Source organism: Astatotilapia calliptera, chromosome 15 (genome assembly GCF_964374335.1).
Source record: "Astatotilapia calliptera chromosome 15, fAstCal68.1, whole genome shotgun sequence".
Lineage (NCBI taxonomy): Eukaryota > Metazoa > Chordata > Actinopteri > Cichliformes > Cichlidae > Astatotilapia > Astatotilapia calliptera.
Window position 1 is genome coordinate 15,910,629 of NC_137436.1, and position 22,161 is coordinate 15,932,789.

At 39.8% G+C, this 22,161-nt stretch overlaps 1 protein-coding gene across 2 annotated transcripts in view; it reads right to left on the reverse strand.

The window, feature by feature from the left end:
- Window positions 1–15,002: 15,002 nt before the first annotated feature.
- slc24a4b (solute carrier family 24 member 4b) overlaps window positions 15,003–22,161 on the reverse strand; it is a 30,782-nt gene continuing 23,623 nt past the window's right edge. Inside the window, exons 11-17 of one of the 2 annotated variants that reach the window (XM_080289549.1) lie at window positions 20,861–21,030; window positions 20,492–20,627; window positions 19,400–19,566; window positions 18,406–18,520; window positions 16,767–16,879; window positions 16,586–16,651; window positions 15,003–15,739 (exon numbers count right to left, since the gene is read on the reverse strand). In XM_080289549.1, the coding sequence (XP_080145675.1) occupies window positions 15,590–15,739; window positions 16,586–16,651; window positions 16,767–16,879; window positions 18,406–18,520; window positions 19,400–19,566; window positions 20,492–20,627; window positions 20,861–21,030 (917 nt within the window). In that variant the 3' untranslated portion in view covers window positions 15,003–15,589. Of the gene's footprint in view, window positions 15,740–16,585; window positions 16,652–16,766; window positions 16,880–18,405; window positions 18,521–19,399; window positions 19,567–20,491; window positions 20,634–20,860; window positions 21,031–22,161 lie in introns of both variants that reach the window. The other variant, XM_080289548.1, reaches the window with a different exon arrangement.

A 22,161-nucleotide genomic window follows, 5' to 3' on the forward strand; every position in this document is an offset into this window, starting at 1 on the left:
AAAGCATGCTCGGATGGAGAGAGAGAGAGTAGGATGTCATGCAGGAGGGCATGCAAGAGGGTTGGTGTGACCAAAACGGATTAAAGGTTGGGGTGAGACAGAGGCACATGATCCTCTGTGCCAACCCCAAAGACATCAGCCTGAAAGAAAATTACACTGAAATATGTCGTTTCTCATATTTTTACAATCAAAGCGTCAAACATCACTTCCTAACAGAGACGAGCCAGCTAACTTTTTTTAGATAGATGTGGTAGTAGAGCGGCGCTAAAAACTACTACAAAAGTTTACACTCAACAACTGGCCATTTCAACAAAATTAATTGTTTGTAGTCTCAGTAATAGCTCAGACCCAACAAATCGAGGCAGTCAGCCACATATTACAAGCTCAGCCGCAAAACCACTGGAATTATTTCCGGAGAGCACAAACTACAGCAGCAGCAGATTTTCAGGCATGTTTTGCAGTAAAAGCTTAACTTTACTTCAAACCTAAATACACCCACCTCCAAAACATTTGTGGAGGTTGCACTTAAAGAAGGCTGACAACATCAATTTCACTGTGGCGTAATGTGGAGGATAAGTTCAGTTTTTGGCGTCTAAGAATTTAACTTTAATCCTCAAGCCTTCTGGAGCTGAAGAAAGCACGAATCGTAGGGAGGTTGATGATTGTCATCGTTTATATTTTGTTCCAGTCACAGCAGCCTATAGTCCTTGCACTGTAGGGTGTGCAAATTATTGCATTTTTAATGGGAGCTAGTCTTAGTTAAACTATCCTGCTTAGGAAGCATCTATCGCAGCTTAAAGACATACTGTACTTATCTTCTGTTTCCCACTGCAATGAGGGATCATTTTCACATTTTAACATACCAGCATGCTAATACACATGCTAGGTGAATCTGTCTTGCGCAAACAGTTTGCAGTAAAATATCACCTTACACTGTTTACTGACAATCACCTGTCACATAGCGGAATAAATATAACTCCCCCCAAATCAATAATCCTTCAAAATCGTGTCACCTTACACTCTTTAATGTCATATCCAGCTTCCCATATTCACAGCATGCTTGTTAGCAGGGACAGCGGTTAATCGAGGTTTGACACCGCTCAACATAAATAAGGGGATTTCAAACATCTAATTACACACCTCATGTACTGCAAAATTAATTATTGCATGTAAACAGACCATTACTCTAAGTGTTGGAATGACACTGCTGTTATTTTCTTCAATTTGAACAGACTTCTAGATGCCTTGTTGGCTTTCTGATGCAACTCACGAAATGAAATCTCCACTCGTGTTTTTTACACGGTAGAGTCAGAAGAATGAAACCGAGAACGAAATCCTACATTTAATTAAAAACATCCTCCTGAATATGAACATAAGCTACAGAACCGTTCCACGGTACTAGAACTTTTATATGTATGTCCAAATCTTTTTTCTTTCTTATTGTTAGACTTACAGCATAACAGCATAATGCCGCTATTGTTTGAATAAATCTTGTCAGCGCAAGTGGTTGGGGTGGGGGGAAGTAAATGGCAAACTTGGGAATAGAATAAATTACCTGTGCCTGCCTCTGCAACAGATCACCTTTCCGAGACCCTCTGAGCAAGAGACTCATCTATAAATCACCAAGACTGCACATCAGGAATGTAATTGTGCTCTCTCCATATGTAATAAGTTGGTAAAAGTGCCTTTTCTCTCTCTGCATCTGATTTACTGTGTATCCACGACTTCCTGCAGCACTTAGTCTCAGCTAATTTAAATCAGAACCAATAAGATGAGCGTAGCATTACCGGTACTGCAGAATTTCTCTGAACCACCTTTGTATTTGCTGACTTGAAGGAGTTTCTTCTCCGGTGGCTCTTTCGGTGTTTTACTTGTTAGTAAATGTCTCTGTTCTCATTCCATAGTCACTTCTGTGGCTACACAACGCTGCTGCTGCACACCCCATTGTGCACAGTAATCTGTATGTAAATCACTCACTGACTCCACCATATAACTGCACTGTATTTATTGCCCACTGGACAACAAACAGTCACCTTCAGTCTTGCAGAATCATGCTAAAAGTTTTGCAAGTATTTGTTTAATACTTAACATTTGCTTAATTCACAATAGAACATAAAAAACATCAGATTTTAAAACTTGGAAATTTTGCTATTTCATGAAACATTTTAGCTCGTTTTGAAGTATTTTGAAGTCATTTGGTAGTAACTTGTCTCAAAATAGCCAGGATAGGGGCCTGGCTGAACCAGACCTTAACTAAATGAAAACATGACAAAATAAGCATGAAATACAACAATGTTCCTCTTTCTTCTGGTCCATCAGCTGGTCTCCTCATTTTTCAGATGTTTCAGTCTGTTGGTAAAAGAAGAGGGGATGCCACACACTAAAATATGGATCTATCCCAACTTTTTTAAGACATGCTGCTGCCATCAAAGTCGAAATTGCCGTTTTTTTTCTATCAGTTAAGTTTTACATTTGATGTGTTTTCCATATTCTGTTGTGAATAAATATGGGTCTGTCCCTGCATTTCTCAAATTGGGGTTTGTGCCTCGGATATTCATCTTTCTATCAGAGGTCAGTTTGAACACTTTGTTGAAGTCATCTAATAAACTGGCAATTAAACTAGATTGCAAGTCAACATATTCATTCAATGATTTGTATTGCCTTTAATGGAAACGTTTGACAAGAAAATGATTGGATATGTTTTTCATTTCATGGCTTTACATAATTTTTATACCTTCTAATCCTTTTTTTTTTGGACAAAGTAAATATTACCGTATTACCAGAAACTCTAATGTTGACTTACAAATTCATGAAATTTGATCTGCTTTCATAGGCCAACCGCAGCCAGTGTTTAAATAAAGGTTAGATAATTGTTTGTTTAACTACATGCAGCCAAAGTCCACTCAAACATAAACCAGAAAAACAGTAAAAATATTGTCCATTGCATACAGATTCTGCAAATTAATATCCAGATAACTGTTCATAGAAATGAGTCAGACTTAAATACGGATACAAACACGCAGGTTTCTAAACTTACTGTTGAACATTTAAAGCCTAAACTGTGAAAATAGGATTTAACCATTTCCATAGCCACCCAATCTGTAAGCACATGCCCCCTCATGTTAAACAGACACACGGCCCAGTGAAATTCTCACAAAAAGCCAGCACTTTGCTGCTACAGTAGCTGGTGAACACACTGGAGCATTTAGCAGCTAAAGAGCCAGATATTTCCCTCAGGAGTTCATGGAAACCAAAACAAAATTTCAAAGGAAGTGAATATTGGACTGCTTGACATTTGTAAAGTGGACAGAAATGCACTTGTAAATGAGCGCTAATGCTGATCAAGGCTGCTCTGTGTTTAAGCATGTTTACTGTAGTAAGAGGTGAATATGCCCGTCACAATGTGAAAAAAAGATGTAAGAGGGAAAAAACACAGCAACTGCTACAAAGGAACACTTAATAATTACTTAATGCTAGTGTCCTTGTTCAAACAAATAAAAATTAATTGCACTTAAATACACAAATAGAGGGAAAAAATGAATGGAAAAAAAGAAGAAATAGTTCTGATTTATTTGTTAATCACTTAACAAGCTGAACAAAACATAATTTTCCAACAAAGGAGGCTGTACCCCATTGTGATACCCTGAATTATGGATGTGGTTTCTTCTGGCAAAAAAAAAAGAAAAGAAAGTGATGTATCTGAGTCAGCTTTCCTGTTTTTATTTAAAATTAGATTTGACTCTGGGTGTGAATCTATATTTCAGGCAACAAATGAAAGCCTTGGACTCCTTCCAACACTAATGTGCTCTTTTAATGATTGATCTCTGCAGAACGGCCTAACAAAAGTCCTCAACACTCGGTGATCTATTACACATACTGATTCTAACCTTGATTAAAAGGGTTCAATGCTCACTCGCCATTAGTGGATGTTTCTAGGTGGTCTTATCAAAACTATCAGTCTTCATTGCAACATTGCTGGCGTCACCAAGGCTGGCTACTTAATATTCATACACAGATAGATAAGAAGGTATTGTGTTACCTTCACGAAGTGTACAGCGTGTGCAGAATGGATTAATCACTGAGTCACAATGCACAGGGGAATAGACTGTGGGAGCTGTCATAAACAGATAAGCATAAATGAAAGCTGAGCGTGCGTGGCGGTAGAAAGTCCTGCTGCTAGTTGTGAAAAGAGCTGACTGTCCTCTGAGTTTATGGCTTGATTTCTGTGCTTTCTTAAAAGTGACTTCATTATCAGCTGGATTGCTAAAAACAGCCAGTGACCGCAGGTTATGGCTCTGATAATATCACTGTCTTTATCATTATTCAGTGTATTTTAATTTTATCTAGTTATAAAGTTTGCAGACGATTTTAAATACCAGGGAAAGGTCACATGGTTTTAGTAGAGTACCACAGCGATGTACCACTTAAGGGTTGTGAACTGTTAGCTTAAAAATGTTATATGCCCCCCCCCCCCCCCAACAGAGACACAAGGGAGTCAAGGATTCAAAAAGACACTAAAGAAAACCATTACAGTCCAACTTGACACATCCCAGTGACTAAGAAAGGAATTCCTCTTAGAGGGAGGGGTCTTTACCTCCTTCTCCCTGGCCACTTTCTCCAGCTATTCTGTCACTAAGGCATTCCCAAGCCAACTGAGAGATATAATCTTTCCAGCATGTTCTGATGCTACTCTGGAGCCTCCTCCTGATGGGACATGCCTGGAACACATCACCTAGAAGGCATCAAGGAGGCATCCTGCTCCATCTCACCTGGAGTCAGAATCTTTTGTGGTAAATGTAATTGTCCCTGCGAAGTAGCCAGACTCGAACGTCAAGGAAGGTGGTAGGGAAACAGACGCAGACATTTCAGTAGTGATGTGACGTTCTGTATCGAGGCTTCGAAGCTTGTGTCGAGTAATTGAGGGAGCGTTTCCGCGATGCGCGTATCGAGGCTTGCTTCATTTATGGGAGGAGCTGAAAATGATGACGTCCGAAGCCTCGCTGCCCGGCTGTACCACGTGACTGGTTCATGAAGTGGTTCGAACTTTGCCGCGAGATATGACAGCGATATAAACCCCTCAGACTTCATTCAAAAATGTGGGTGTTTGATGGAGAGTTGCGGTTAGAGAGAGTTTGGAGACTGTTTGGAGGTTTATGAGAGTGAGGAAAGTCAGGAGAGAATGGAGCCAGCTAAGAAGAGGAGGATGTCCTCCCCTGTGTGGGAACATTTTGATCTTATTCCTCCCAACAAGGTATGTAAATTTCTACAGAAGATGTATTTTCATGATACTGATGGTGCAATACAATTTATGTTAAGCTGTCTTGACTTTTGTACAAGGTGAAGTGTTTGCTATGCGCCAGGGAGCTGGGATATAACAACAACACCTCATCCATGCTTAGGCACTACAGAGCTTTGCATGAGAATAAGGGGAACACCGATTGTGGAGCAAGACCAGCTGAGCCATCAAATGCCATGATAATATAGCATGCCGTAATGTTACTAAATGATATAACAATATTATACAGCTGTTATAAGTTACGTGTGTGATATTTATATTTGTGCTTTGTCTTTATTGTCTTTCCTCAGGAGAACAATCTCAAATAGATGAAGACCTGGTTACCATGGTGATTGAGGACTCCCAGCCATTTAGCATTGTGGAGGACAAAGGATTCAAAAGATTTGTTAAATCATTAAATCCTAGCTATGTTCTCCCCACTAAAAGGTCATAAAAGCAGTAAAAATGTAGTTTTTACAGAATAAAATGGCAGGCAGGACTGAGGCTCAAAGCCTCAGTGTGTAGCTGTCCATACCTCAACGTTACAAAAGCACAACTACTGTCCACACCCCAACCACACCTCACCTCACAGTAAATGATCATTTCCATTTTAAGCATTTCCAAATGATCATTTTCCATACTGCCAGTATAAATATACACAGTATACTGCCATCACTACAATATACATGTTTTACACACTCCTTTTGTTGTTGACATTTACAGGCTGTGTGCAAAATGCCACACTCTTCAAATTCATGCCAACTAATATTTTTACATCCAGTAGGTGTCCTACTAGAGCAAATGAAGCTTCAAGAAGCTTTGCGCTGGGATGAACCAATTGGATGAAAAGCTTCAGTGCTTCATGAAGCTTCATCTGCCCATCACTACATTTCAGGTTTCCAGAGGTACGCAACGCAACGCAACGCTCCTCTCTCCTCTGAATCTGGCAGAGACTGGCTTTAAATAGGGCCATCAATTTCCCTTCAATTAGCCCAGCCAGTACCACTCACTTGAACTGAGGGATCTAAAACGCTACACAGATGATTAAAAAGACACAAAACCTCTTCACACTTCTAATTGGCACGTTTAAACAATTGTAAACTAAGGCTGTATTAATGAAAAGAAAAAAATCCAACAAATCCCTTTAAACCTTGAGACAAACAAAAGGAAGCATTTCTATGGACAAAGAAACCCCTCCACTTGGTTCGACCTGCTGATTTATTTATTTATTTATTATTTATTTATTAACCTTTATTTAACCAGGAAGATCCCATTGAGATTAAAAACCTCTTTTTCAAGGGAGACCTGGCCAAGTGTGACATCATCAGGACTTTAAAATGAGGAAATGCTAGGCGGGCGTTTCCCCACACCTGACCCTGAAGACTGAAAAGAAAAACCAAAGTAAGTATGAACAAATGACTTAATCTGTAACATAATAAAATATAAAGAAACATGTAACTGAGTATTTGCCTTAATTTGCAGAATGTTTGATTTGCCGGCAACAGAACGCTTACACAAACAAACCCGGGATAGTGAGTGCAGCAATGTTACTGGACAAATAGCAAATCATAGCAAATAAATAGAAACAGAATAGTGTGTATAATGTGCACAGAAAAAAAAAGGTCAACACATATGGGACAAATGGAGAGCATTGCAACTGCTCATCCACTTTGTCACCGTCCCCACCAGACACAAACACCTATAGAGGGTTGTAATCTCTGTCAGCAGCAGCATAACCGCTAACCTCACCTGACACAGTAACGTGCAGAAAAGCTACAAATTAATGCCTAAAAATGCCGCAATTTAGGAGTCTGATGCTCACACCCAGACCGCCCATCTTCTCACTGATTTTAAACTGACAACCAATAGCAGTATTACTTTAGTGGTATAATAATGTTCCATGACTCCAATAATTAAAAAAAAAAAAAATTGGCTGATCTTCTCTACAAGGTAGTGTCCTTGAACACACCTGGCCTGGTTCCAGCACGCCTGCTGTTTTTACATCAGTCCCTGAAAAGTCTTGTTCGGGCAACTTGCGTTTTAGCTTCTGTGATGTCTGCTGGAGGTCCTCCACTTATAATTAGAATTTTGTTTTTCTACATCGCAATAAGTCAAGTCTGGCAAATAAACTAAACTGATGTTCCTAGATCTAAAAATACCATCCAAGCTTGAAGCAACCCAGAACTGCACGTGGAGATGGTTACGAAAGAGAAAAAGTCCAAAGTGAAATCAGATTGTTTTTAATTTGGCATGTGCTGAGTTTCAGAATTCTATATTCGTACTCCACAAACACTAATATTGAAAATAATATATATGCTAATTTAACACTGAAAAAACTTTAGAGTATCTGAAATCTTATTTTCTTCTAGGTCTACATGTCACTATGTGGACAAGCTCAGGTCAGCCAGATGGAATTGTGATACTCAGGGGGAGCATGCAGTGATTGTCCAGTGAAGAACAGACATCAATTAAAATGTACCAAAGTGAAAATGGTGGGTTTTGGGGTTTTTTTTTTCTTTTTTCTTTTTTTGCAGTGACTATTGTCTCTGGAAGCAGGCTCGACTATGTTTCCATTTAAGTCAACTTCACGCATTTACATGTCAGCAAAACTACAGGATTTAAGAAGAGCTATCAAACTGTGTTTGTGTTAATATTTAGTTAGCATTAGCAAGTAAACAAGCTTCTGTGGCTAAGGAGCAAGATGTGAAAACGGGTGTGGATCACAATCAGCCAAGGTTTCAGGTGAACCTATTGTGAAACCTAGCCCCACCCTATCATGTGATTTACTGAGGTCAAATGGCCCAGGATGTGAGTGGGTGTGAAGTCGTCTGATCTCAAAGCCGAATTATAGATGACATACAGTTAAAAGACAATCAGCTCAGAATCATAACATGGTATTTTTGGCTTTTTATCTGGATCTTGTTAAACAATTAAGAAAGATTGGGTTTTTTTTGGGGGGGGGGGGGGGGTGTCTCTGTTTGCCTTTTTGTACTATGTATGCCACTGGACTGGAAACTCATGGCAAACATGGAGACTACATGTTTTTTTTTAAAGCTACAGTTTTTTCAAAGCTGTTTTTTGTCAAAATTGTTCACAACAATGTGTGCGGATTATGGAAACCAGTGTGTTTTTGCAAGAACAACAAACTCCCATATGCCTTCATTTAATGAGGCAGGGATGGTGTCTCAAAACTTGGCCAAAATAAAAATCTGCTTGGCTGTTAAATATGACTGGGTAAGTTACAAAAAAAGAAGAAGCTTCTTTTGTAATTTGGGTGCACTGTTCATTAAACAGAAGTTTATGGTCAAGGTTCAAATGCTAATTTTAGTATAGGGGAGTACAAACCAAACCTGAGGCTGAAGAAGCAACGTACACCCATTGACATGCTAAAGAATGGACGTAGTCACCTCAACATTACTTAGTGGTTTTGGCCAAAGCCATGTTTTGTTGAAGCTAGGAGTGGCTTAATCTGCCTCTTATCAACATTATTAGCCAGAGTTTTCTTCAGTTCCCAAATTCAAACACTGCAGCATTACTGAGAGTTAAAATTGCCTCAAATTCTTTCATCTCCAGTAAATTGTTTAGTGTGGCTGCTCTCCTAAGTGCTACAATACAGTTTAAGATACAAACATTAATTAAAAAAGGCAAATTACAAAGTTCAACAGTTACAAGTTAGCAGGAAGTTAGCTCGCTAGTTTCCATCTAAAGATGATATACCATGTTATGACCAGAATTTCTAAAAAACTGGAACATGCAGCCCTGCTATCACCTTGGATAAATGAAGACAGAAAAAGATGGAAAGCAAAACAGCATCAGTCTTTGTATGGTTATTGAAGTAGAGCTAGTTGGCATATAATGGTGTGCTACCTGGTAGTTAGTAAGCTGCATACATAAATTATGGCAAAAATAAGGCAAAGACACGTATTGGCTAAGTGGATCCAGCAGATCACAGGAAAAACACCCAAGAGCTCTGTTCAGAAGGACAACCAAGATGCTGCACAGCATCCTCAATCTCCCAGGCCCGACGCTGGCATTGACGCTCAAGGATGTTTTAAAATAAAATAAAATAAAATACTCCAAACTATCTATGAAAGCCAAAACTGCTTTTGACAAGAACTGCAGTTTCTGGCACTCTCGCTTGGCTCCTGAGGTTACCATTTGCCCACAACACCTTGCATTCAGCAGTACAGGATGCCCTTATGAGCGAATGCAGCAAGCAGCAGCAACCCAGTTTGCTAACCATCCATCACTGCAGCACAGCCATTTACCCAAACAGCAACATGGTGTCAAAAATACTGGCAAAGCACAAACAAGGAAAGAAAATGTCCCCAAACTATAGCTGTGGAGGCGGCGGGTGAACAGATAAACAACTTTTCAAAGCAGGATTATGGTGCTGTATATGTCAAGGCCAGGATGCGTGGGCCTTGACTCTAAATGTGGCACAGCAAATGGCGGAGAGCTAAGCCGGCATTCAGGGGAGACACAGAGTAGCTGCCCAAACGGGATTGTTAGGGGGCAAAGAGGGAACTCATCAGTGCACAAGATCACGGCTGACAGAGGAGCTTGTTAACTGTAGTAGGGTAGCCAAGAGGTGGCTCATTAGGGAGAAGCACCAGTCGCCTGCATGGGCCTTGCTGGCCTCACCAGATGGCTGTCCGTCTGGATGAAGAAGGTTATCGACATCCATCATTAACAAATGATGCGCAGTATATTTTTTGTGATGGAATAGTATAGAAGGCACTCATTGTGTGACTTTGTCACAATTTGATAACTGAAACTTTATATCATAGAGTGCCAAAGTCTAATTCACTGGGGGGAGAAGAGCTCTATGTCAGTTTATCCTGAGCTTCTGTTTTGCAAAGTTTGTTGGTGGCACTGAAACATAAATCCTGTTGCAACATTGCCCCCTACTGGTGCTACTGACTGTAACTCCAGATTAATGGAGGAGAGATACAATCAAAATGGTTTTTTCCCCGTCACTCGCCGCTCAATGGACTCTTCACATGTTGCCAGCTGTCATTGTAAATAACACATTGTTTGCAATCACCCTGTCTTAATAAGTACAGCCCTCTTCAGCTTGATTATCCCACAAGACAAGTTTCAAGTGATGACCAATAAATCATTACTCGTCATTCACTGAAGGAGAAACACACGCTGCAGCAGCTACATCTATATCAGAAGTGGGACTCATTCATTTAGCGATTCTTTGCAGGGATGCTTCAACCAAGTAGCAGATGATTTATTTGCTTTCTGTCTGAACACATATCCCAAAATAAAGAGTATTGTTGCATGTTATTACTTTGAGGGTTGATTGAGTGTGAATTTATCAACTGCTGATGTGACTGGAAGATGCTGGAACTTAATTAAAAAACTGTGAATTCTGTAGTGAGGAACATCAGTGAGTAAGATGTAATAATTGAGAATGCAATCAAGCCATAGTGATGTAGCCGGAATAATAAAGAGGTTTTTTTCTCCAGACGACCACTTTTGTTTAAAAGAGCATTAATCGTGGTTGTGCAACAGCAGCTATGAGAACTACAGAAAAAGTCTACTTTTATCTTGAGGGGTTTTTGAACAAGAAAGAATCATTATATATGTTAACTGTGGAAACTGCACTTATACAATTGGCTCTTGGTTTAAGGGGAAAATGTGATTGATTCAGCAAGTCTGAAATCGTCCTCAAGTGCTGTCACTTCCAGTTAATTAAATCTTATACCAAGAAATTAAAATGAATTACTGGAAAATCATTTTATGCAAACTTTCCAAACCTTAACTAGAAATAAGACATCTTCCAGAACAAATACCAGTAAATGCAAAAACATGTGAAACTCGATGTGATCTGATGAGGGTTAAACCAAGCATCAGAGTGGGAAAGAAAGGTGATAGAAAATTATGAGTAGAAGTTTACAGACACACATCAAGGGCATGAAGGTCATGGTGAATTTGGGCTTTTGCTAATTTCTTTGAACTGTTCTTTCTCTGGGCTAGATCTCTTGTACAGCATACAACTTCAATAACTTTCTAAAATATGAACTGGGCAAACTGACCACAACTCTAAGTGTCTTTGAAATTGGCATGGTTGCTGGCACCAGATGGGCTGGATTAGGAATTTTAGTAACTGCTGACCTGCTCAGCTTTTCCCACATAACCATCTCCTGGGTTTACAGAAAGTGGTCAGAAAAAAGAAAGTATCCAATGAGCAACGGTTCTCTGAGTTAAAATGCCTTGTTGATGCCAGAGTGCTTTGAGTTGAGAGGAAGGTAACAGAAACTCAAATAACAACTTGCTACAACAAAGTTGAGCAGAAGAGTATCTCTCAGTGTTGTGCCAATGGGTTACAACAGTGAAAGGCCACACTGAGTACCAGTCCCATCAGCTAAGAAGAAACTAAATCTACAATTTAAACAATCTCACAGAATTGAACATCGGAAATTTGCCTGCGTGATGAGTTTCTGCTGCGACATTAAGATGGTAGGGTCAGAATTTGGCATAAATGTGAAAGCACGGTTCCATCATGCCTGTATCAACTGTTCAGGCTCCTGGTGTGAGGAATATTTTCCTGGCACACTGTGGTCCCCTTAGTACCAACTGAGCACCATTTAAAAGCCACAGCCTTGCTGAGTGTTGTCGCCTACCGTGTCCATCCCATTATGACCACAGCGTACTTATCTTTTAATGGCTGCTTCCAGCAGAATAATGCAGTATGCCACAAAACTCTAATCATCTCAAAACTGGTTGGTGTGGTGGAATGGAAGCTTCACATCATTGATGTCCAGATGGCATATTTGCAACAAATGTGGGATGCCATCATCTCAACATGGACCAAAATCTCTGAAATGTTTCCAGCACCTTGTTGAATTTATGCACAACTGGGGCAGTTCTGAAGGCAAAGGGGGTGTAAGTTAGTACTAGCGGTGATCCAGATAAAGTGTACCTAACAAATTAGCTCATACAGCTGAAAATCTAGGTGAATTAGTTTCTCAGAAATAATCATTACGGGAATACAGTATAAAATAAAGTGGAAATCCTCAGTACAACCAGTATCATCACCAGTGTGTGATAAGCGCTATATAAATGCAATCCATTATTATTATTACTACTACAAGGACTTTACAGCGGGTCATCATTAACATGCTCGTATTAGGTCATCTTGACACCCGATACAAGCAGACAAGTAAAACTACTTCTGTTCGGCCCATTTTTCCAGATAGTGATTTATCCCTTCACTGTGTGCAGGCTCTGCAGGATGTTAGCACCTGACCAAAATTGGGACAATACTGTAAAATACATTTTTGCTAAATATCAGGGGAGTATATGCAAGTATTAATTTTCCACAGAATGAGTAATCCAAGCCTTGTGATTTGTAAAATCCTGAAATAATATAACAAGGAAACTGTTGTAGCTGCTTGCAATCTACCTCATTCAAACTACTACTGTTCTGTCCAGTGGCTCATGTCCTAGCTGCACTCTTATGAGTGGGCACATAAGAAAAAGGTTCACAGAAGCACCACTTAATTTACTGAACAGTGGGTACAAACAGGCAAAAGGCCCCTTAATTTGAAATTTGAGTTCATGCGGCGAGAAACAGAACAAGCATCAGGTACATGTACAAGTGGCTTCATTTAATTAACGCATTTCACAAACAGTAACTTCTGAGACAAATGTACAGGAATTATTTTGCCATTTTATTATTTTTTTCCTCACATTATTGCTTTACAGTAAAATGCATTGGTTGGATATGTCCAGTATAGCAAGACAATACATTCATATAAGTTATACAGATGTCCTCAGTAATGTTTTGTAACTAACTTTACATTAAATATATTTGTAATCATTATTACTCTTGACAAACAACTCCCACGTCACATTGAGCTCACAGTGCATCAGGTCGCATTCAGTCAAATACACACAAGCCGTCTCAGTCTGTTAAATGTGTGCCTGAAAGTTTGTGCACTTATGTCCCCCCCCACAGGATTTCCATACAATCTGGATTTTCGCAGAGCTACAACAAATATGGCCTCTGAAGTCTACTTTCATCCCCCCCCCCACTTCCTCCATTTAAAAAAAAAAAAAAAAACGACAACAACTGAGAAAAGCCATTCATGCCACCATCCCATGTTCGCTGCTGCCCCCGATCTCCTCGAGCCAGGGTTGGCGAGGAGTTAATGCGAGTGGCGAAAGACGACAAAGGATTGTGTGTAAGAGGAGACACCAGACTACCCACAAAGCCACTGCTCCAGACACTTCCACCCTTTGCACCGAGTTCCTCAGCTGTCACAAACACACTTGTGAGCTCACACATCAAGTACTAGTAGACAAACTGACATCACATCTTCAAGGTTCCCCCCCTCCATCCTTATATGGCATTCTTGCAGGGGGGAGGGGGTCCTTCTGTCACAAATTCTTTACATTGAGATTGCATATACAAGTGCCTGCTGCCAACAATGGGGCAGAGGGATATTTTCAACACTTAACACTCTCCACGAACATAGTTTTTAAGTCTCTGCGCCTCACTTGCGGACTCCTCACAGGCATTTTTGCATGATGTCAAAATGTCTGGATTGCAGTGTGGCTCGTAGCTGCCGTTTTTTGTAAAAGTGGGCAGGGCGGCATCCGTTGACATGCCCAGAGGCCCTCAGCCTTTCGCTGTGCTGTGGAGGAGCTGCTTTAGATGTCCCAGCATGCACTGCAGACAGGTGTGCTCATGTTGTTAACGAGGTCCCGGTCTGTTTTCGAGTCCGGTGTGAGAAACGTAGCGTGGGCCCGCACACATGCACTCAATGTTCTCTGGCACACACGCACACAGTCACACGGACACTTATACACTGAACATACACACGCACATAAGGAAGCACTAGTTGATTCAGAATGAGAGGACGGCTGTTAAAGTGCAGTATCTACATGTAACTCAAAATCAAGAGACCATCACCATCTCCACCTCTGTGTTTCCCTGATAACTGACAGCTGTGGTTGCCCCCCTCTGCCCTGGGAAGAGGAGCTGCAGTAGTCCCTACTGGCCAGAAGGTGATATAGCAGACAGTGTTGAGAACCATCTGGTTTCTTTGCATTTTCTGTTTGGTTCTCTTTTGGAACAAATATCTTCATGCGGATGCAGTCTCAAAATGAGAACGCCACCTGATGAGAAAGATCAGATGTGGAGCCAGTCGTCCGTTTGTCTTTCTGAACTTGTGCGGAGGGAAAAGTGGATTGACACATTGCTAAACTAAAATAAAGCTGGAGTGGAGTCGCCACTGCCAGCCAGTACCTCTGAGTGGTCAAATCTCCTTACAGCAGAAAGCAACAAAAAGCATTTCCATGTGCAATTTGTTTCAGTGAAAAACAGGCAATGTCCAATATTTGCAACAAGCTCTCTTCTGTATTTCATACTAAACAAAACCTTGTTTTGAAAAAAAATACAAAAAAAGTGTTTACAAATTTACATTGTGCAGTGCTGCATATGCATAACACCTCTCACAGTCATCGGATCTGGACTGTGATACAACTTGACACAAAGTGTCCAGACAAAAAGGTCTTTTTTTTTTTAAGAAAACAAACATTTGATCAAGCAGAAGAGGGTTGGGAGTTGCACATGGCAAGTGAGTGAAGTGTAGCACTAACTGTAGCTGCTCCCTCATGCCAAAGGCCATGCCAGGAGAGTCAGGTCCAAGCTGGAGGAGGGGAGCTGCCAAGGACAAGACCCTCCTCCAGAAAGCTGAAGAGCGAGTGAGTCTTTGGGTTCTTGGGTAATTGGTAAATCTTTAAGGAATTACTTTAAGGAAAGCTCTCTGTGAGGGTTTAGATTGGGATCAAGGTTTGTGGTTTGTTAATTTTTTTTTTTTTTTTTTTTTTTCCTTTTTCCTCGACAGACTCTTTTGGTTTGTGGAAAGGCTTTGGAAATGGTGTGTGAATCTCTACAACGTGAACATTGAAAACACACCAACAATTAACAGGGGCACTTATGATTTCTGAAGGTCCCCAACATCTAAAGGCATGCTAGATGGGTAGAAAGATAGCAGGCGCACAGAGGAACTAAATACTTTACTGCAGTAACAGGCAATGCCCCAAATAACGGGCATTAAGGACCGGCACTGTGTGACAAGGAGACAAATTTGAGACGTACAACGGCATCCATTCTTACAGCTTACTGCCTCGTAAGTAAATTAGATTCATATTTGGGACAAGAGGATTACAAAGAAGAGAGTGCAAAGGAGGAGGAGAACAGTCTGCTGATAGGTCCGTGTTATTGTAGAAAAGAAAATTGAGGGTTGCTATGGGAGCCTTGAGGTTTTGGTATTCGAGGCATGCTGCTGTGCTCTACTCTTCCATACACATGGGAAGGTTGACAAAAGTGAAGACGTTGTATTCTATCATGATAGAGAAGCAGAGGAAAACGGCATACAGGACGAGGACGTACACGCCCAGCTTTAAATCCAGCCGCCACTTGTTGAAGTGGATCCCCAGCACCTGTGTACACACACACACACACACACACACACACACACACAAAACATCAAAAGGCTTGTTACTGAATCCTGAGCATGAGAAAAAGAATTTCAAAATCAGTTTCTCTACCAGATAAAATGAAAACGAAATTTCTCATTTATGTAGCAGCATTATCTGTTTAAACAAAACCAATTAAGCAAGTTTCACCAACAGAAAGTTGTATTTTTTTGCTGGCACTACAGTAAAGAAACAATCTACACCGTCTACACCTGATCAGTGTTTAAAGCTCACCATTAAGCAAATAGAGCTCTAGTTTCCACTCTTTCCTTTGTTTACTCACTGCAACGATTTCCACTCATGATTATGTATTTGTTTACATGTGCATGCTGACGATTACTAACATAAAATGTGCTAAAGTGGAAAAAGACACACACGCACCAACAGCCAGAACTCTGCTGTGCACAAGTGATACTGCTACAGAAAATCTATATGGAGGGGGACCACGCACACATTTTGTAATAACTACAGTTTGTAGAAGTAATATTTGTTTACCACTTACTGTGTGGGGACTCATGTATATTTGATGTCACACTGTGAAATTTATGAATGTGTCTGACTGGAGCTCAGAATTTTCAAAGGATATCAAATTTCAAATTATTGCCAAATGCAGCACAAGGTTATCACATTGTAGAATTCTAAATATTGAATGAACCAATTATCACAGAACAGAGACAACACTAACCGAAGTGCGATCTTAATTCTGTAATATTACTTCAGTTTTATTTAAAACATGTACAGCAATTAACTAGATCATCTTTCTAGAAGAGAGCAACGTGTGAACACAACATGTAAGCATTTTATTCTCACCGTGAGGGCCACAGAGCCCAGGAGAAGCACCACTGAGTAAAGCAGCCCCTGACTGTTAATCATCACCTGAAACACAAAGAAGACTCATGTGCACGATTCACCTGGATTTTGGTGGTTTCATCCATTTAATAGAACAGAAACGATCAAGTACAAACTCTTGTAGAGCAAACTAGCCTCTCACCACTGATCCATAGTTAACGCACATGGTCTGCATCGCCCAGGGAACCCCAAGTCCCACTAGAATATCAAAGACATTACTGCCAATGGTATTGGACACTGCCATGTCTCCCAAACCTGCAAGAAAAGAGACCAAACAAAGTTGTTTAAAAACTTAAGTTTTCTCTTCTAGACTTTTGGGTAAAATAAAAATGCTTCACTTCCAACAATTCTGCTGTTCTGTAGCTTCTGGTATTCACAAGGGCCCTAACCTTATTCAGCAGTGACGCATGCCTGCAGAGTAACATCTATAAACAGCGCTGTACTATTTCCTCTTGTTTCTGTGATCTTGAGTACTTCTCCACTTGGAAAAAAAAAAAAAAAAACCTTGTGTCTATGTACATAAAAGACAGCTGACAGCTTTGAACATATACTGCACTAGTTCCTATATCTAGCTATTTACCAAAAAAAAAAAAAAAAAAAAAAAAAAAAGCAGTATTTCCAGCTTTGCATTTCTAAATTCACGCCTGTATACATGCAACACATACAGCTTCCATCTGTGGGTTTCATACAATTCTACATGTAAATAGATTACATCCTTTTTAAAAGAAAGGGGGGACATATTAAGCATCAATGTAAAAACTAAATGTTAAAGATGTTATATTTACAAAAGTGTCAATTCTATATCTGAGCAGCATGTTTTTTTAAAAAGTTGAGAAGGGTAACAGCACTGGAAAAGTTGCTCACGGGGTTGTGCGTCTGAGGAAACCCCAAAATAAATCAGAGGCAGGACTGGGCCCTTAAGTGCAGATGGGGATGGATTCATCATTGTGACCGAATGCAAGGGCAAATATTTCAATTTAACAATGACATTTCACAACAACAAAAAATGCAAAGAATTTAGAGCTTTCTTCAAACCCAATTAAAAAAACAAAAAAAACAAAAACAACTTATTGACAATCCAGGAACCCTGATGCTTTCTCTGAGAGGTGAGATGAGGTCATGTAGCACAGTGGTTTTGATGCATGTTGCTAGCAAATGCTTATTCAAATTTTCTTGTATGTTCAATATACTGTCATGGTAAAAAGTCCTCTTTAGGTCTTAAAATTAGGTAAAAGCAACCAACATAATGCACAGTCATTTTTAACAAAAACACAAATGAAGAAGCAGAATTTGGAAAAACTTCACAAGTCTTTGCAGCATTGCTTCGGTTCATTGAGGTTTCCAGGCATTCATAGATAAACAGCATTTCAATGAGGCTGATGTCTAGACAGTCATTTTTGTAGATTTGTGATCACTTTGTTACATAATTCACTGTACACTGTTCCACAGATTGCCTCATATTCAACTCTACAATCATTTGGGCACCTTGTAGTAATCAAGTTTAACATATACTGCTCTGTATACCAGAGGACTGTTCTACAAAGCAATTTCAAAAAATACTCAGGCAATCTTTCCATTATCCTCATAGCCAAACTTGGGGTAAGTTAATCAAGATAAGTTATCAGGGTTTTCACTGTGCATTCACATGAGAGGGGTGGCACTGGCAACATCAATTATGGTTAAGTGTAATGCAGGCAGAGCAGCTGCTTTTAGGATTGGAAAAGAGCCCTTATATGAATAAACTTGAGCCCATTTAAAAACCACAGAAGAGGTGAAAATACCTTGCCGAGCCACGATGAGACTAGCTATGCAGTCTGGGACGCTGGTTCCTGCCGCCAAGAAAGTAATGCCCATGATAACATCAGGAATTCCCAAAGTGTAGCCGATTATGGTCACCTGAAAGTATACGTGGGAGGCAGTGCTCAACAAATGGCAACACAAAGCAAGACAAAAGATAAATGTCAAAAAATATGTTGAACCTTAGTATGAATCTTCAGTCCGTTCAACATTGTTAGGAATGATTTCAGTTGACTATGCTGTTGCTTATATGGTAGCTAGACACATGGCAAGAACAGTTAATATAACCAGTAGTGTTTGCTTAACTTTTAGCCTTTGTAAAATATATACATAAAAAATATCAGCTCCCCAAATGAAATCGGAGCATCATCTTGTATCTATGTTCCTTGGATTGCAAGTGTTAGATTGCTGCTGACCAAGCTAGCAAGAAGCCATTCAAAGCTAGCATGTAAGGGTAGTCCAAGACATTTTTAGGTTAAAATACAATTTAAAACGCCTCTATTCTCATAGCATAGTTGTGTTGTATTAAAAAGGGGTGACAGCAGTCTTATCCAAATGGAAACCTTTCGAATTTATGGATTGCAGGCTACTAAAAGCCTCAGCTTAAAACAGGACTTTAAGTAAACTCTAAGTAACCCTATTTGCTTTTGTAGCTGCCTTCATGGTTGCAATTTATGCTGCTGTGATTCATCATATTTAATTTGGACTGGATTTGGAGAATGTTTTGGGCTTCCACTCTCCACCATTTCACCCCATAATGGGGGCTTAAATTTCTTTGCGTTTTATTTTCCCACAGCAATAGAAATTCCACTTTCAATTACATAAAACACAGTTTACACCAATTTTCACTTTTCTGCTTTCATATTTAACAGTTTGGTTTTTTTAATCAAATAATTACTTCAGCAGCAGTCAAGCAAAATTAAAATGTTTCACTTTGTGCTTTGCAAATGATCTTTGGCATACAAATATTACACTCACCATCCAGACCATAAAGTAGGAGAAGACTGCAATCCAGACAGTAGACAGGATGAAAGAGAGCATGAAGTATTTCTCCCAGCGAGGCTTGGCACAGTTTGGGACCGTAAAGAACAGCAGCAGGAGCAGAGGCCACGAGATCAGCCACTTAAACTTACTGCCTATACCCCCTGCAGTGAAACAACAGCAAGAGATCAAAATTGTCAATTTATTTTGGCCAGGCTTCATTTATAAAAAATGAAAAATAATTATTAGCTTTAGCATCACATGCCAACAAAAACAAATCCATTCCGTTTAATGTTTTTTCCTGGCCTTTTTTCAAATGTTTACACCTTTCGGTGAATTCGGTCATTTTTTGCTTTGACCTTCAAATTATTTGTGGTATACTTAGAAATACACATCACTTACAGCGTTATATGAAGACTGTTACACGTACAGCCTAAACAGTCTGCAACTGCGAATTATTCAGCTTAAGGTCACACTGAAAATGACTGTCAAAACTGTAGCTCCATTTGTATTCAGTTCCTCTTTGGTTTTACTAGTGAACATAAACATGTTGCCTCATCTGTCATTTACCACAAACACAGAGCATCAAGCTTCATTTCTTTTTTTAAATGAAGCTCTCATACTGACAGAGCACTCCATTTTGAGGAAAAAGATTTCAGTGTGCCTTAAAGCACCAAATCCTTTACTCTTCCATGTCATTTATAATCTAACAAGATGCAACACCAATTCCACCCACTTAGATTCGTCCGTCGTCAGGATAATCAGATTCAGTCTTTTCACATGAGCAGACACTGACTGATAAAAGGGCAGCCCTGCTTAGAGATGTCAAAGAGGATAATCATTAGTTGGTATACAAGAACCTACTGCCCAATTTAAGCAAGGACATCAATAACTGCCGAAGCAGAAATAAATTCTTGAGCAGACTGAGCAGCGCCATCCAACTAAGCATTCCTCTAAGCACCAACAGCACCTCTAGTTTTTAAAAATCTATACCTACAGGAGGCTGCATAGCAAGTTTCGAAATATGACTGGCATGTCTGTGTGTCCCCAATTACACGCGTTCATCAAAGAAATACATCAAGCACGTACTTGGAATATGAAAAGGTGAGATGGTGTCATTTTCCACCACCTCGCTGGGTTTGTCCTCTGGCACGTTTCCATTCTCGATTTCAACCTTCCCGTCGATCACTTGTGTCTCCACACCATTGGCAGCTTGCACCAACTTCTGGCGCTTTCAAAAGAAACAAACTAAGTCAAAGAGCACATGAGCGAACGTGCTACTACTTCTGCTTTTAAAATTGATTTTGTTCCTCTAGTTGTACAATAAAATTATGTAAGTGTATGATGACATAAAACCCTTCAGGCCTTCTTAGAAACACAAAGCTGAAAATAGTTCCCACCTTTAACCTGTAAAAGGCAGCTAAATCTAGTTACTGGAGCACCAACGGCCAGCTGTACCTCTGTAATGATGAGGCGACTGGCCATGCGCAGGCGGGTCTTGGGTCCAAAATGGCTGGTCACCATGACACGGAGGCCAGCCTCTGGGAACCTGAACTTTGAAGGGCTTGCATTCATGATCTCATCCACCATCACCACAGAGCCGCGGCTGTAAGCTTTGCTAGGCTTGACTAAAGGGGTAGAAGCACACATTACAGCAATAAATACAAGACAAACCAATAATGGCCCAAACCATTACAGCATATTTAAAAAAAAAAAAAAAAAAAAAAAAAAACACATCTGCTATATAAATTTGTAGTCTCGAGACTTCCAAGCCAAAATAAAGCATTACTGAGAGCTAAGCTGCCATTTAATTAGTGTCAAACAGAGCTGCACTAGACCATATTATTATTCTACCACTCCCCAATCAGTGTGAAGGCAGTTAGATGTCAAATATATCAAGTAAAACCATCCCAAGATGAGGAATACCTTGCATCTACAAATCTGGATGCCTTCCTTTTCGAAAAATCCATCATTTCTTTCAAGCCATCTTTTTCTGTTGGTGCCTTTATGTCACCTGCTCTCTCAGTGACAGGGTAAGTGCTTCTCTGAATCCAATTGTAAGGTAACATTGTTGGTTTGGAGCACCAGGATGCCAATCTTAGCACATACAGTTCAGTTCAATTCGCTTCAAATGGGTAGACTGTAAGAAAATGCCAAATTTGATATTTCTCAGACAATTCAACTCAACTTTTTAGATTATCCAATCATATTTAAGTGGATTTACAGAGATGAAAGTTTTATATAAAATTGTATACAAAATTCTCCAATGTGAAACTACAATAAAGCTATATAGAAACTGATCTCAAGTTGGTGATTTACTGACGCCTCAGTCAGACACGTCTAGAGACTAGTTGGTGCCCCCTCCTGGCTACCCCCGTTTGCCATGGTAACAAAATGTGTACTCCAAGGCAAACTACCTAGCAAAAGAAAAATAAGAATTTGTGTTTTTGAGAGTTGAATTTTTTTATTTTTTTATTTTTTTTAAACTTGTTTCGATTCAGATTCTTGCATCACCACTTAGGAATGATGAATCCTATCAGCATTCCTCTTTCCTACATTAGTTTTTGCACATTATGATATTTCTTGGATATAAATGGATGGAAAAAATGTAAAACTATCACTAAGAATGTGTGTGGCGCATGCTAGAAAAGCAAGGGCCCATTACAAACGCTTCTCCATAAATGCTCGTAGTACAAAAATATGAATTTTTTGCCTTTCCTGGACTTCAATCTCAAAGTTACTTGGTAGAAGAGGAATGC